The sequence below is a fragment of the Leucoraja erinacea genome, chromosome 1 (genome assembly GCF_028641065.1).
Source record: "Leucoraja erinacea ecotype New England chromosome 1, Leri_hhj_1, whole genome shotgun sequence".
NCBI lineage: Eukaryota > Metazoa > Chordata > Chondrichthyes > Rajiformes > Rajidae > Leucoraja > Leucoraja erinaceus.
In genome coordinates, this window is record NC_073377.1 from 107,779,886 (window position 1) to 107,796,450 (window position 16,565).

The window sequence follows — 16,565 nt, forward strand, 5'->3', positions numbered from 1 at the left end:
CATGATATCGACTACAAGCATTTGGCAACACCACCGTCAAAGGAGTATGAAGGAGGTGATTGGTTCAGAAGTTCGATCCCAGCGGCGAAAAAGCTGTTCACAAGATTGGATGTCGGATCTTTCAAACTCCTGTATCTTATTAAGGAAGGTAGAGGAGAGATTAGGGAATGGTCAGGGCAGCAGGCATGCTTGACGATTCTCCCATCCTTCCTGGTGTAAGCATTGTGCAGATGGATTGGACGCAAGTGTGTGATGAGCCTCTGGGGTCCTGGGAAGTACCCACCATTTTCTGCATGTTCGGGCAGTAAAGAGAAGAGCAGTTGCCATAACAGGCTGGGATGCATCCATTTGATTACTTACACTATCTGTAGAAGTTTAAAATAATTATTTTGGATATGTTGAATCTTCTGAGGTGCCCAAGAAAGTAAATAGGCTTGGTAGCAACAGTTAAACATCTTTGTGTTATACAGAATTTATGTTAGAAACACAGTGTGGAAGCAGTCCCTTCTGCCCACCGAGTCCATGCCGACTGTTGATCACCCGTATACTGATTCTATGTTATACCACCTTCACATCCTACACACTAGGGGCAATTTACAGAAACCAATCGACCTACAAACCTGCACGTCTTTGGAATGCGGGAGGAATCAGGAGTAATTGGAGGAAAAACCACGGGGTCACGGGAAGAACGTCCAAACTCCACACAGACAGCATCTGGAGTCAGGATCGAACCAGGGTCTCTGTCGCTGTGAGGCAATGGCTGTACTGCTGGGTCACTGCGGCATAATCTTTATTGTAGATATAACTGGTGTAAGCTAAGTATTAGTTCTCTAAAAGTTAGCCATTACTTTCTACTGTATTGTAATGTCGTTTCCAAATCTACCACAATCCATTTACATATAATAACTTCATAGCTTGTTTTGTTTAGATTTCAAATTGAACCTAATCACATTTAATCCTTACATAACATCCTGACATATCATAATCACTCTTCCTTAACATGCTCTTAACCACAAGATTATTAATTACACCTTTCTCATTGCACCATATTAGATGCCAAATATCCTGTCCTATTTTGTTTTTCAATATCATATTTTATGGTTTCCAAGATTGGTAAGAGCATTTCTATCCTTTGGGGAAAATAGACATTTAAAAATTGACGTACATCAGTAGAAAAGCAAAACCCATATTAATGCAATTTCTTCTGGGAATCATCTTTGAAACGGCATTTGATTGGATGCTGTTGCTTGGCTTTTGTGGTTTTATTTCCGATCTGAATAGCTAAAAGCGTGAATTAAGATAGTAGTTGATATTAATCTTGCAATGTGTGAAATGAGGGTGCCAATACGAAACAGAAATAGTAGTCATACAGCAGGGAAACAGGCATATCACCCCATATAGGCATATCTAGCCCATACAGACCAAAATGTGTCTTTGCATTGCCCAGTCCCATTTGTCCGTGCCTGACCCATATCCTTCTAAACCTTTCCTATGCATGTAACCAAATGTCTTTTAAATCTTGTTATTGTAACTGCCCCAACTACTTCATCAGGCAATTCATTCCATGTTGCCACCAGCTGCTGTGTGGACAGCCCTCCCTTATCTGGTTCCACTCGTGCCTCCCTTTCTCTTCAGATTCAAGGCTCACTTCCATCTTCCCCACCTGGCTCCATCTGCCCAACATTCTCCCTCCTCAATTGCTTTCCAGCTCTTGCGTCACCACTCCCCCGCGGTTCTTTATACTGTCTGTCCCTCTTCTGTACTCCCAGCAGGGGCGGAAATCCTGGGGAGGCCGGGGGGACGATCCCCCCTCATTTGTTGTAATCCGGATTTTAAAACCTGGTGAAATCTCCGCTTTCTGCGAGACAGTGGGGGGCGGGACTGCTGATCGAGGGCGCCGATTGGACGAGAGAGATGTCGGTCAGTAGGCTATGGGAGCGGGACATGATGATTCAGCGAGATGATTGGAGGAGGGAGGTGTCGGTCAGAGATGGAAGTAGGGGGGTGGGACTGAGGATAGAGCGTGGTGATTGGAGGAGGGAGACTTCCGTGGAGCAAAGATCAGAATGGAGCTTGAATTGCATTCCCAGGTCATAGGGCCACAAGCGACAAATACTATCGGCAGCCCTGGACACAGACCTGCTCCCCATCCGCAGCCAGAATCGATCCCGGGATTCCGGTGCTGCAATCGCTGCCGAACTGCCACTGGACCGCCCCACCCCACCCGAGTGCTCCTCCCACGCCCGGGGGCGGCCAGATACGTCGCGAGTCAGATGGGAGCGGTGCCAGCGCAGAGAAGCAGCGCTAAACCCAGCTCAACTCTGCCTGTCCCGCCAGGTTAACCTACAGCCCTGCCTGGACTTACGGGAACGACGGCCCAGGCTTACGGCCAGCACGGAGAAGCAGCGCTAGCTGCTCGGCTCTGGACTGGTGTTTCATCAGTCCAGGCAGGACTCAACCCAAAAGTCCAAAATTGCTATGAAGCCACAAAATTAAGCGCATAAATAACCTCCTCCAATCAACTTTAACAAGTTCCTGTCTCATACCATTGGTGTTGCTTCAATTCACAATCTTAACTTTTGGGCCTGCCTATCTTTATCCACAAAAGGACAGAAAGTGCTGTAGTAACTTAATTGGTCCGGCAGCATCTCTGCAGAACATGGATAGGTGAAAACATGTTAGGACTCGTCTTTATTCATAACAATTTTAAAGCTAACTAGACCAAGTGCAGACCCGTTGGGTCTGTTCCCCCAACGTGCGGTTGCAGGGAAGGGGGGGAGGGGGGCAGCATGCGGTGTCACACACACTAACTACCCCCTTGATATTATACTAATATTATTAATTTGCTCCTTTTACCCCATAACGGCCCTATCTACTGACGCACAGCCCCCAACTCGCAGCCGCTTCTAGAGAGGGATGGGAGGGGGGGGGGGTAGAGAGTGGGGGCAGAGACAGAGAGAGAGGGGCAAGAGACAGAGGGAGAGGGGGGTGGAGGGGAAGAGAGGGAGGGTGGGAAGGGAGGGGGAGAGATGGGGGTAAGGGTGGGGGGGGGGGGGGGGGGAGGGGTGAGAAGGAGGAGGGGTGAGAAGGGGGGAGGGGCTGAGAGGGGGGTATGGATGGGAGGAGTGAAGGGGAGAGGGGGGAGAAGAGAGGGGGGGTGGAGAGAGGAGAGGGGGGGGAGTTGTTACTGAACTGAACTCACTGTGGAATGAATCCATTAACGGAGCCACTCTGCTGGCGGATCCCATGTTGTCCCTGCCTTCCCTCCGGATGTGTGTGGTGTGAAGCCTCCTCGTCCCCATCAGATGCCGAGTTCTCAGAGCCCTGGTTAAACGCGGCCGGCCGCTCATGGTTAACTCTGTAAAAGCGGCTCTATCACAGACAGTGAGCAGCAGCAGGGTTCACTATAGAAAGGACCATTGCGCCTATTGTAGCAGGTCTGGCAACAGCCGGCGTTCTGCTCTGTCTGGGGGGAGAGGGGGAGTGGGGGGTGAAGGGGGGGAGAGGAAGGAGAGGATGGGGGAGAGAGGTAGTGGGGGGGGGGGGGGGGGGATTGGAGTGAGCGGGCAGGCGGGCGGGCTGGAGTCCAGCAGCGGGAGGCACGGCGCGAGCGTACTTGGAGGGAGATGGGCCTGGATTGGTCGGCATGTGGGCATTGTGACGTCAGCAGCTAGTAATAGACCTTTAGATCTTAAAAATTGTGTTTGAGTTTTGTGATCAGTTTTACTCAAAATCTGGGGAAATAATTGACCAAGGAGTGTATGTGCAAATGTAAAAGTAAAAGCACAAGCAAAATGTTAACAATCTCAGCGATTTTGAGTCTGGTTTGCGCGGAGTAACAAATCAAATGCAAAACGCCATACACCCACACACATACAGAGTTTTAAAAGTATATAGATAGAACAGTCGTCACTGGATCAAAAAGGCTTGCACGTGATGGCTTCAGTCGCTTGCCCTTCCGAATTTCCCAAGATTAGACCAAGCTTTGCCCTCTCCTTTGTAGGACCCTCTACATATTGCCTGAAAAAATATTCCTGAACACATTTGGCAAATTCCACCCCACCCACCTAAGTCCTTGCACTATGACAGTCCCAGTTGATATTGCAAAAGATAAAATTTCCTACTATGACAACCTTATTAGTCTTGCAGGAGCCTGCAATCTTCTGGCATATTTATTCTTCTAATTTCTGCTGACTATTTGGGGACCTACAGTACACTCCCAACACTTCTCAGCTCCACCCATATGGCCTCACTGGGTGAACCATCAGTATTGCAATGTTGGACTATTGCCATGACATGCCCTTTAATCAATAAAGTAAACACCTCACTTCTGTTTTTTTTCTCCCACTTGTATTTCTCCTATGGCCCCTGGAATATTAAGCTATTCTGTCCACTGAACTTTCTTTCATCACCTTCCATACCAACCTCCAGCCTCTCGCCCGCCTCAGTCCTGCATTGCTTAGTTTAGTTTATTGTGATGTGTACTGAGGTACAATGTTTTTGTTGCGTGCTATCCAGTCATGAGTAAACATGATTACAATCAAACCATCCTGTACCTATACAGGATAAAGGGAATAACGTTTTGTGCAAGATAAAGTCCAATCAATTCTGACTAAAGATAGTCCGAGGGTCTCCAATGAGGTAATGGTAGATCAGGACTGCTCTCTATGGGTCATCTCATTAACTGTTATATCCCATTATATTTGCCAGTGCAGCACCCCACACTTGCCTGGATTAAACACCATCTGCCATTTGTCCGCTTATTTCTGTAACTGATCTCTATCCCGCTGTAGACTTTAGGAGCCTTCCTCACAGTCTGTGACCCTAGAAATCTTGGTGTCATCCATCGGCAAACGTACTAACCAACCTGTTATGTCCAAGTCATTTAAATACATCACGAACAGCAGTTTCCAACATGGAGCCTTGCGGAACTCCACTGGTAGCAGAACTCCGGCCTGAATATTGTCCTTCCACCACAACCCACTGTCTAGTTCTGAATCCATATCATAATAATCATAATAGTACTTTATTAGCCAAGTATGTTTTGCAACATACGAGGAATTTGATTTGCCACACAGTCATACAAATAAAGAGCAACAAGACACCCGAATAAATGTTTAACATGAACATCCACCACAGCGACTCCCCCACATTCCTCACTGCCTTATACACGGCAAAAAAAGTTAAATCTTCTTCCCCTCTTTGTTCTCCCGCGGTCGGGGCACTTGAACCTTCCGTTGTCGGGGCAATCTTGGCTCCCGCAGCCAGCGGTCGAGCATTCCGCATTGGGGCGATCAAGCTCCCGCATCGGGGGGGATCTCAGCTCCCCCGCGGCGGGTGATCGGACCCCGTGTCGGGGCTGGTCAAACCTCATGTGGCTTGGAGCTTCCTGATATCAGTCTCTACCCGAGACTGCAAGCTCCTCGATGTTGAAATCCGGAGGCCGCGGTTGGAGTGTCGATCCAGGGCAAGGGATCGGCTCCGATGGTAAGTCCACGGCCCCGCGGTGGGGCTCAAAGTCAGTCTCGAGCAAGGCCGCCAGCTCCAATATGTTAGGCCGCAGAGCGACCTGAGATACGATCCGGGAAACAATCGCATCTCCGGCAAGGTAAGAGATTGAAAAATGTTTCCCTCGACCCCCACCCCACCACTCACATAAAACAAACCTGAGAACATTAACACATACTTTTAAAACACACAAAAAATAACATAAAAGACAAAAAGACAGACAAACGTTTGGCGAGGCTGCCATAGCTGACGACTCCACGCAGCCACCAAGTCACCATTAATCCCATGCATCTTAATCTTGGATAAATCCTTTAACTGGATTTGATAAAGTCACCCTACCTTGGGTGACTTTATCAAATGCCTTACTAACCAAATTCCTCAAACAAAGTTAATGGTTAGCAAGGTCTGATCTACTGTGTACAAAGCCATGTTGACTCTCCATAATTAACCCATTCTCCTCCAAATGGGAGTAAATCCTATCGGGACGAATCCTCTCCAAATGTTTAATGACCACTGACCAAAGGACAAATGTGACTGTTTCACATTCTTATGTAATGTCAATATTGTAACTTCAATGGAATAGCTCAAGCCCCCATTGCCTTTGGTCTGTTTCTTGGGATCATTTGAACTGCACTGAATTAGCTGGAGATTGACGTCTGTGAGAGTGCACATCTCAGAAGGTAGTTGAGATGGACTATATCATTATTTCCAGCTGAACATGGTTTTGAGTGTTTCAACCTTGCTTTAGATCCTATATGCAACCCATTGTCAATACTAAGAATGGGCGTATTGGTTGTGAGATTGACTAGCTTGAATATGCCTGTCATTTAGCACACATATAGTCATGTATTGCAGTTCCCTTAGTCTGCACTTCATTTCTAGGTATACCTGGTGCTGATACAAGCAAGCACCTTGCATTCTTCATTGAACCAGGGTTGATGTCAGGGTCAACCCCATGGCTTAATGGCAGAACAATGATAAGATGGCCTTGATGTTGCAGATTGTGGCAGCATAGATTTTGCTTTTCTAATGGATGGCTGGTTTAAATTGCAGAATGTGCCCTGAGTCTGTTCCATTGTTTCATAATTTTACTTCGGAGTCACGTGAGTGATTCCGTGAAGACCCCAGCGCAGTGCGCATGTGCGGCATAATCGCACAGCTGTGCAGAACGCGGCCAGCGGGAGTCGGCAGCTCCCGCATCCAAGGAACGTGAGGTAAGTACTTACCTTAATCGGGCCTTGTGGTTTTTGCTCCAGGGGGAGCAAAGTAGAGAGGCAGCGGCCCCCGTTTCGACTCCAGCGAAGGAGCCGACAGTGGAGGGGGAAAGGCGCTAACCGGACCGCAAACGCTGCGGACCGCTGCAAGGAGCTGCGCTGATGCCGGTCCGCTGAACAGCTGTTTGGTGAACAGCAGCAGACCGGCGGGAAGTTTAAAAACCCGACCGGCAGCCCTGCAGACTCCTGACAAGGAGAATCGCCGCCCGGGAACCGCTACAATGCCGCCTGAAAAACGGCAGGCAGCCTCTACATACAGGTAAGATAAAAATCTTCCCAATTTAACAGGTTCTACAGGAGCCAACTTCCTCCAAAACTGGAACAGGTTGGAGACAGCAAAAATAAGTATGTCTGTCTCCCCAAGCCAGAGGAGGTCATGGAGTTCACCTCCAGGCAAAAAAGGGGCACTGGCTGAATGCCAAGGGAGCTGACACTCCTACCCCAGTGCTATTGCACTAGCCATCTCCCTTGTCGAGGGATTGATGCAACAGCGGAGTTTGAGCTATGCCTCCTCCAATTTATAGCACACCCTTTTGCTCCCTCTTTTGAGGCTAGCTAAGGAGGCCAGGGCTGGGCTGGCTTAAACGCTGGGCAGGCGGACGAGAACAGCAGTATGCCAGGGGAGCAGGATCAGGAAGAGCTACTGGGCGTCGGGGGCCACTACATGGCTCCTCCACGCGACCATCTTCCCAACAAAGCCCTGCAGGAGCAGGCCTTTCTAGAGGAAAATCCGCAGGCAGCTGGGTCAGCAGACTTGCAGACAAGCAGCGAATTCTGAAGCTCCTAACAGAAGGGTCAAGATGTTACCGCCTTTGCTCGTTTTTCCACGGATCATACTCACCTGGCAGGCGAGACGCCATGATCACCAAGGTGGTTCTCCCAGGATGAGACTATCCCGTTGCACTACCAGGGTGCTGACGCCTAAGATGTTCCCAAATTTGGGATACTCGACTGAACAATGGTGCATATAGACCTGCCCGCAACCCCAAATATACGGGGCTATGCAAACCGCTGCTGCGGGAAGAGAGGCAGCTAAACCTGTGCGCCTCATGAGGGCAGGCCATGGAACGAGCAGGACATCGCATCCAACACCCAGCTGGCAGCACCCCTCGGCATCCACCAGCAATATCAAACAAGGACTGGTGAAAGCCTGGCGACCGCTTCACATTACCCCCAAAGTTCTTTTAGACAGGGGCCCAGAGCGGAGCCGTGGGAAAATGCGCCGCCCCACCGACAGCACCAGCATACCAGCAAACTAGGCCTTCATGAAAAAACAATAAACATGGAGGTAGGTGGTCTGGTTCCTCCCAGTCTACACTAAATAAGGGTGTTCTACTAACTGCGGGGGGGGGCATTTACACTTGTTGATAAAGCATGGGATGCTGTCACAAATAACTAAAAATATACTCAACAGTATTAGAGGATAAAAACGAATTCAAATTGGGCATATTACCGCCAGTTCAGCAATGCGCCCAAAGGGCATTTTCTCCCTCTAAGAAAAGAGAAGTGAGAAGGTCAAGCTGAACTAGAAAGGCTCATTACTAAACGGATCATGGGAGTAAACATGAACCATTGGAATTTGTATCGAATATATTCACCAAAACTACAAAAGATGGTGAATGTAGCATCATCATTGATCTAATATCACTAAATAAATCTGTTGAGTATATACACTTTAAGATGGAGACGGGTTTTTGTCACTGCCAGACATCTGATCTCCCAAGGATACCTATGGGGAGCATTGATATGGAAGATGCTAACTATCTTATACCCATACATTAGGATCATTATAGATACCTAAAAAATTTTACCTGGATAATGGATATCCCGGTTAGGGCAACCATGGGAGCATAGAGCATTCCCTATGGTCTAACCTCAGCCCTAAAACTACTATAAATATTTAAAAAATGGCCATGAAAATATTAAGAAAACAAGCATAATCATGGCATATATTGGATGATATCCTCATATTAGGGGAACAAAGGAATTAGCTGTGGCAGCTGTTCTAGCTACGAAACAGCTCTCTAAAGCTCTGAGGTTTATCCCACGCCCAGATATACCAGAATTGAAGCGTTAACTACCAAGGATTATCTGGGCTTCAATAATAATCCGTCCATATGATTGTTACTTTGCCAAGGTACTTGGGTCACTATAATCAAATCATGAATGTACCCACTGAAGCTATATCACAATTAAGGTGGTGGGCAGACATATATTTGGCATAGTTCTCAGCCCTATTATCATCACCAATCCCAACTTGGTTATTAAAAACCAATGCCAGTACTTTAGGCTGGGGAGCAACTAAACTCCATATCCAGCACAGGTAACAGATGGACCAATTCACAAACATCGTTACTACACATACCGGGCATCAACTACTTGGGATTGGTGATCGCCTATTGGGCTAAAAAACTTATGCATTTCAAATGCAGCACGTACATATGTGGTTACGGATTGATAATACTATGGTGGTGGCTTATATCAACCATATGGGGAGCATAATAATCATTATTGTGCAACAAATTGGTCAAACAAATCTGGCAATGGTGTGTCAAAAGACATTTTAACTATCAGCTGCCTATGTCCTAGGAAGCTAGAACACAGTGGGAGACACCATGTCACGGGGTAAAATTTATGACTACATTGAATAGATGTCAAACCCAAAATATCTGCTAAAGGTATTAAGCAGTTTGAAAGCCAGATATCAATTTGGTTGCACAAGACGGAATCACCAGTAACCTATGTATGTGACTTAGGAACCAGATTAGAGGCAGCAGCGATAGATGCCTACACGCTGGAAGGGGGAATTTCTGCTTTGCCTTCCTCCCTTCTGCCTCATCAGACGGGCACTTCGCAATACAGATGGGATCTGTCTCCGAGGTATTGAACGTGCCCGACCGGCCTACACAGCCATGGTTCCCAGTTCATCACGACACGGTGGGCGAGTCACCTATGGATTTCCCTAGTGGACCATGGTTGCTGACTCAACCCAGTATCAGGCACAAGCCACCCATGCCAGGGAAACATCAAACTCCTGGGTGCAGGTTTTGAATAGACCTTACCAGGGACTGGGACTATCCAAAGGAACCATTACCACCATGTCGGCATCCCTGCGAACAGTCACCAAAAGCTAACATGGGTAAAATACTGCCACGACGCAGGGACAACGAACTATTCAACCACTGACGTATTGGAGTTCCTGGAACATCTACACCATGACTATAAGGTGAGTTACAGTGCCGTAAATACAGCATGGAGCGCCTTATCTGCTTATCTAAAACAGCATGTCAGCAGAGCATGGGATCCCATATCTCAGAGAATGGCACCAGCCAGATCCCTCAGCTTGCTCAATCTATGTTAAAAACGCTCATGCTTATGGCTCTCGTACACGCTCACAGAGTCCAGTCACTCCATAAGACTAGACTGGATAACATGGTGATTACCCCAGACGCATCACGTTCATATTCTAGGTCTGGTAAATCTAACTCGCAGGTATATGGGACTAGGCGAGATTATGAGTTCGGCACGGACTAGTAGGGTCGAGATCGCCTGTGTTTTCCGTGCTGTAATCGTTATATGGCTATATGGACCAGGAACGCCCAATTAACTGGTGGGATTCCGGGCCTACCCACCAGAGTCCAGGTTGAGTGTGGTGACCCATCTACTACTATATATAGACACAACCCACAATCTTAGAGGGAGAGGAAAGCCTATGGGTCAACCACAGAAACCCCAAGACGGGGTACGAGCCAAACCACTCCAAGGTGGCTCAAACAGGTACTGAAAGCTGCCGGAATAGATAATAATACATTTTAATCCCATTCCACTAGGGCAGCATTGGTATCAGCGGCTGAACGAATGGACATCCCGGTTGACCACATTCTCAATACGGTAGAATGGTCAAGGGAACGACGTTCAGAACAATTTTTATAATAAACCGTTGATAAACCTGATTTAATTGCAGGAAGAATATTACAAACTGCAATATTAATTTAAGCTCAGGGGAGCTCTTTATGTTGTTATTGTTAACAAATACCTTTCTGTTTCTTGTGAAAGCAGATCCACTGGTTGATTACGATAACACTTCCTCCCTCAAAAACTTCGGCAGTGAGTGAAATAAAAACTGTTACACGGTTTGAAATCACAGACTTTGAAGTCTTCACGGAATCACTCACGTGACTCCGAAGTAAAATAGTAAGATTAAACGAGTACTTACCAGTATGAAGTTTGATCAGTATTTTATGAGGAGTTACGGTGAGGTATTACATGCCCGCCGCTCCCACCCTCAATATATAGATCAAACTAATAAACTGATGTCTCATGATCTTTACTATCTTACTTCAAATATTGTGTCTATCCTGTGATTTCACACCGCTGCTTCGAAGTATGCCGCACATGCGCACTGCGCTGGGGTCTTCACGTAATACCTCACCGTAACTCCTCATAAAATACAGATCAAACTTCATACTGGTAAGTACTCGTTTAATCTTACTATTTATTCTGTGTAGTTTTGCAGATAGCTTCAGAAGTCCTCAGCTATTCTGAATACTGCAGCTTCTCCAATTAAAAAAAAAACTGGTAGTTTAAAACATTAGTACTGCGCTGGCTAATTAGTAGAGGTGAAAAGGTGAACTTTTGATGGACATCAGGAGCTCATTAAATCTTGCGGTGCTGATTGTTAAAATCGGTATTAAATTAAAATCAGCGATGAAAGTGTTATCCTGGGTGCATTGAGTTTTCTGAATGCCAGGGAATGAGAAAGAATTAGATATGTGTTTAGATGATCAGAGTGAACGTACATGTACCCAAGATTGATAAGGGAAGGACATCGTGGAAGACTTGAAAGAACTTAAAGCAGGTGATGGGTCTTCTAAAATTCTCATACAGGTACCTTCAAGGTCAGACATAGCTAATTTGACTTTCATTGAGTCAGAAAGTTGAATAATACAAAAAAGTTCCAATTTGACAAAGAATGTTCAAGAAACATTCATGTTGTGATGGAGGCATGAAATGCAAATAGCAAGGTGGCAGAATATTTTCCCAAAGAGCCCAAAAAATAATAATTGCTGGTGGTTACTACCTAACGAAATGTTTGTTATTCATGAGGCTTTGCAAAAAGGTCCTCATGTCCATTTTGATGGATGGGGGAACTGCTACAATTCTTCAAGGCAATCAAATGCTGCCATACTTCCTCTTGGAGATAATACTCCGGGAGATCGGAAGCTGGGTTAGTGTTAAGGGCCTGTCCCACTTACACGACTTTTCAGCCAATTGTCTGTGACCTTCAAGCTTGGGGGCACTCGCCTGAAAAACCGCGAGCTGGTTTGACCGGCAGCGCTGAAAACACACACACACACACACACACACACACACACACACACACACACACACACACACACACACACACACACACACACACACACACACACACACACACACACACACACACACACACACACACACACACATCGCAAAGGCGGGGGCCAGGGAAAGCGAGGGGAGCGCTGTCTGAAATTCACACGGTGCAAAGCGAAGGTGATACCCGCGATGAACCGGAAGGTTAAAGACGTCTGGCACAGTGTACGGAAAGTCATAGAAACATAGAAAATAGGTGCAGGAGGAGGCCATTCGGCCCTTCGAGCCAGCACCGCCATTCATTGCAATCATGGCTGATCATCCCCAATCAATAACCCATGCCAGACTCCCCACCATATCCCTTGATTCCACTAGCCTCTAGAGCTCTATCTAACTCTCTCTTAAATCCATCCAGTGATTTGGTCTCCACTGCCCTCAGTGGCAGGGAATTCCACAAATTCACAACTCTCTGGGTGAAAAAGTTTTTTCTCGCCTCGGTCTTAAATGACCTCCCCTTTATTCTAAGACTGTGGCCCCTGGTTCTGGACTCGCCCAACATTGGGAACATTTTTTCCTGCATCTGGCTTGTCCAGTCCTTCTATAATTTTATATGTTTCTATAAGATGCCCCCTCATCCTTCTAAACTCCAGTGAATACAAGCCTAGTCTTTTCAATCTTTCCTCATATGACAGTCCCGCCATCCCAGGGATCAATCTCGTGAACCTACGCTGCACTGCCTCAATCACAAGGATGTCCTTCCTCAAATTAGGAGACCAAAACTGTACGCAATACTCCAGTTGTGGTCTTATCAGAGCCCTATACAACTGCAGAAGAACCTCTACTCCTATACTGAAATCCTCTTGTTATGAAGGCCAACATTCCATTAGCTTTCTTTACTGCCTGCTGTATCTGCATGCCAACTTTCAGTCAACGGTGTACAAGGATGCCCAGGTCTCGCTGTACCTCCCCCTTACCTAACCTAACCCCATTGAGATAATAATCTGCCTCCTTGTGTCCTTTAAAAGAGCGGGGAGGGGGGAGAAGGTGCGGTGGGGGAGGGGGGGGGGAGGGGGGGGGGGGGGGGGGGGGGAGGAGGAGAGAGGAGAGGAGGAGAGATGGAGTGGAGACACTTTTAAGAAGCTAGACAACTTTTAATAAGCCAGAAATACACAGCTGTGAAGTTTAGCGGGCATTTAACATTACCAGTCGGTTTTCCTTGGTTCTGAAAACCCATGCTTATGGTTTTTTCCCCCCCAATGAGCCTATTAAAATGCCCGGTCAACAAAGGAGATTACCTACGGCTACCTCGACTACCTACAATGACATGGCAACCCCACTACCTCTGCACTACGAGTTCAAAAGTATTAATTTTCTCCAAGCCGACCAATTTTTACTCGCAGAAATATTTTCAGCTTGTTGAAAACATTTCCGCGACCAAACTAAGGCCGCGAGTAGTAACCACTCCTTTCGACCTTGACGGAGACTTACCAGTGACCACCTGTCGACCATGCTGTGAGCTTTTGGCGAGCGCAAACTCTCCTAACTCGCAAAAAAGGTTGCCATTGTGGGACACTTTAACGTTAGCTATCTTAGTGTTATAGATATGTACAGCATACTGTATAATCAGGCCATACTGTATAATCAGGCCATTCTGCTCACCATGTCCATATCGACCACTCGTTCCATCTTCTGATCCATACTCTTCTCTGCCTAGGATATTCAAGTGCTCATCTAGAAACTATTTAAATATTGCCAGGACTCTAGTTCAACCATTCACCTTGGCAGGGCATTCCAGATGCTCTCCATTCTCTGGGTGAGAAAGGTCCTCCTCAGGTCTCCTCTTAATAAAAACTCGGAGAATTTGACAGTCTTCAAAGAATTCTGAAAGACCATGGTGCGATATTTTACTAAAAAAATTCTGGATAATAGTACTGCTCTTCCAAAGTTATTAAATGTTATTTCCCCTCCGTTCATTTGGGTTGTTTTCGGAAGTATTCTTTTGTACCACAAAAGATGATGATCCCAGTAAATATGGCCACCAGATAGAAAACAATGCAACTACATCTGAATCCAAGGGATAAAAATAGATTTGTTGAGTTATACATCAGCAGCTACTTTAAGCATCATTCATCAGCCACCCAGAGACAGTCTAAGAAGAATCCTCTCTGTTAACGTAGCAGATTCCAAGTTCAGTATAACAGCATTGGTTTACCAGCAACAGCTTGCCGTTCGCTTCCTTTGTTGCTACCTCGGCATGCCAAATCGCCATTGTCACAGAGATATGAATTAGGAGCAAGAGTGGACTCCACTGAATAAATGGTTACTGATCTGATTACAACTGTATTCTGCATTCCTGCTTATTAGACATAATAGATTCAAAAAGTTGGAGTAACTCAGCGGGACAGGCAGCATCTCTGGAGAGAAGGAATGGGTGACGTTGCGGGTCGAGACAATAGACAGTAGACAATAGACAATAGGTGCAGGAGTAGGCCATTTAGCCCTTCGAGCCAGCACCGCCATTCAATGTGATCATGGCTGATCATCCTCAATCAGTACCCCGTTCCTGCCTTCTCCCCATATCCCCTGACTCCGCTATTTTTAAGAGCCCTATCTAGCTCTCTTTTGAAAGCATCCAGAGAACCTGCCTCCACAGCCCTCTGAGGCAGAGAATTCCACAGACTCACCACTCTCTGTGAGAAAAAGTGTTTCCTCGTCTCCGTTCTAAATGGCTTACTCTTTATTCCTAAACTGTGGCCCCTGGTTCTGGACCCCCCAACATCGGGAACATGTTTCCTGCCTCTAGTGTGTCCAAGCCCTTAACAATCTTATATGTTTCAATGAGATATCCTCTCATCCTTCTAAACTCCAGAGTGTACAAGCCCAGCTGCTCCATTCTCTCAGCATATGACAGTCCCGCCATCCCTGGAAAGGTCCCGAGACTTTTCTTCAGACGTAGTAACATTTTACCTTTGTTCATCAGGAATCTGCCTCAAGGACAATTGTGCTTCTACTAGTCTTTGCAGAGTAGATGACAAAGACCTGCAAGTTGCAGTGTAAAAAAAAAACAAATTTGAGTTGGTGACACCTAGTCTTTGATTCTCCCAAAAGAGGAACCACCCTTTTCACATCCACTTTATCAAAATCCTTCAGAATCTTGTATGTTTTACTTGGTCTGTACCCTTGAGAAAGAAAGAGTAATCAAAGTAGCTAAACACTGGTGTAATCTTCTGGGTTGAGGATTACCTGCATCTTTTAGAGGTCTAAAGATAACTGCATGAATTATTTTACTGTGGAGTGGCCAATGCACTCCATTATCACCAATCTTGTCAGAGCCAGCTCTTGGTCCAGTGACAAGAAGTTCCATGGAGAGTAATTGGAGAGTAGGAACTATAATTTGTTCCGTGAATTTAGAGTATGTATATTCGTGCACGAGTGCAATTGCAAATATGTGCAGAGTTTCAGATGTGTAATCTGGCTCCATTTTGATAACTATTATATAGTATGAATTTGGTATCTAAGTTTAATTTCATGCTAATGTAAAATAGGTCAATAGTTACTTGTGTGCATAGATAATATTGCCCATTGATCTGTTTATTTATTTTTCAGATGTAGCATAATATGTGCAACTAAAATGATTTCCATGTAATGTCAACAGCATTTAGTTCTATGTGCTTTCTTAATTAAGAAACCGGCTGAGCCTAGAAGGTGCTCCCATTTAGGCCTGATGCATGGTCTTGAACTGAAATGTTGACCATCCCCTTACCTCCACAGATGCTGACTGATCCAAGGAGTTTTTTTCCAACAGTTTGTTTTTTGTGCGCATTTCGTATATGTATTGCACAAACGTCTATGGATTTTTTTCCATTATCATGCACTGAGCTACATAGAAAATTAATATGTTTTAACTGGAGGCAATACTTTGGACACTTGGCTATCCAAAAAGTTTGAATTTACATTTGTGATTTAGAAGTCAAGAGTGAGAAAAAAATGATCCATGTCAGTTGCAGGATTCATTCATAAACTTTATTTTGATTACTATATTACTGAGCATTGTTCTTTACATGAATTTAAATTAGTTTCCGCTTCTCTTTTTTATGACAGATCACCAGAAGTTGGAGAGAGAGGCTCGGATTTGCCGGCTGTTAAAACATCCCAATATTGGTAAGAATGGTTATCTCTTTGCATTTGAACCTACACTTCCAAATAAACTGGTTACAATGCTTTTGATTTTCTTAAGAATTCTACACTATACCAAGGCACATACTATTTACTGAAAGTCCATAGGTTATTGTTTTAACAATAGATGAATGGTGTTTGGCAGCCTTTTTCCACCTCTGGTAATGTGCTTTATTTTCGTAATTGTCACGAGTATCTTGAGGGTTCTAGGTTCAGTTCCTGCCGTCTATATTGTCAGCCGGTGACCAGGCA

The 16,565-nt window shown here is 45.7% G+C and overlaps 1 protein-coding gene across 24 annotated transcripts in view; it reads left to right on the forward strand.

The window, feature by feature from the left end:
* LOC129700367 (calcium/calmodulin-dependent protein kinase type II delta chain) overlaps positions 1 to 16,565 on the forward strand; it is a 269,343-nt gene that overhangs the window by 61,091 nt on the left and 191,687 nt on the right. For all 24 annotated transcript variants that reach the window (XM_055640802.1, XM_055640857.1, XM_055640819.1 and 21 more), the window contains exon 3: positions 16,239 to 16,298. In XM_055640802.1, the coding sequence (XP_055496777.1) occupies positions 16,239 to 16,298 (60 nt within the window). The remainder of the gene's footprint in view (positions 1 to 16,238; positions 16,299 to 16,565) is intronic.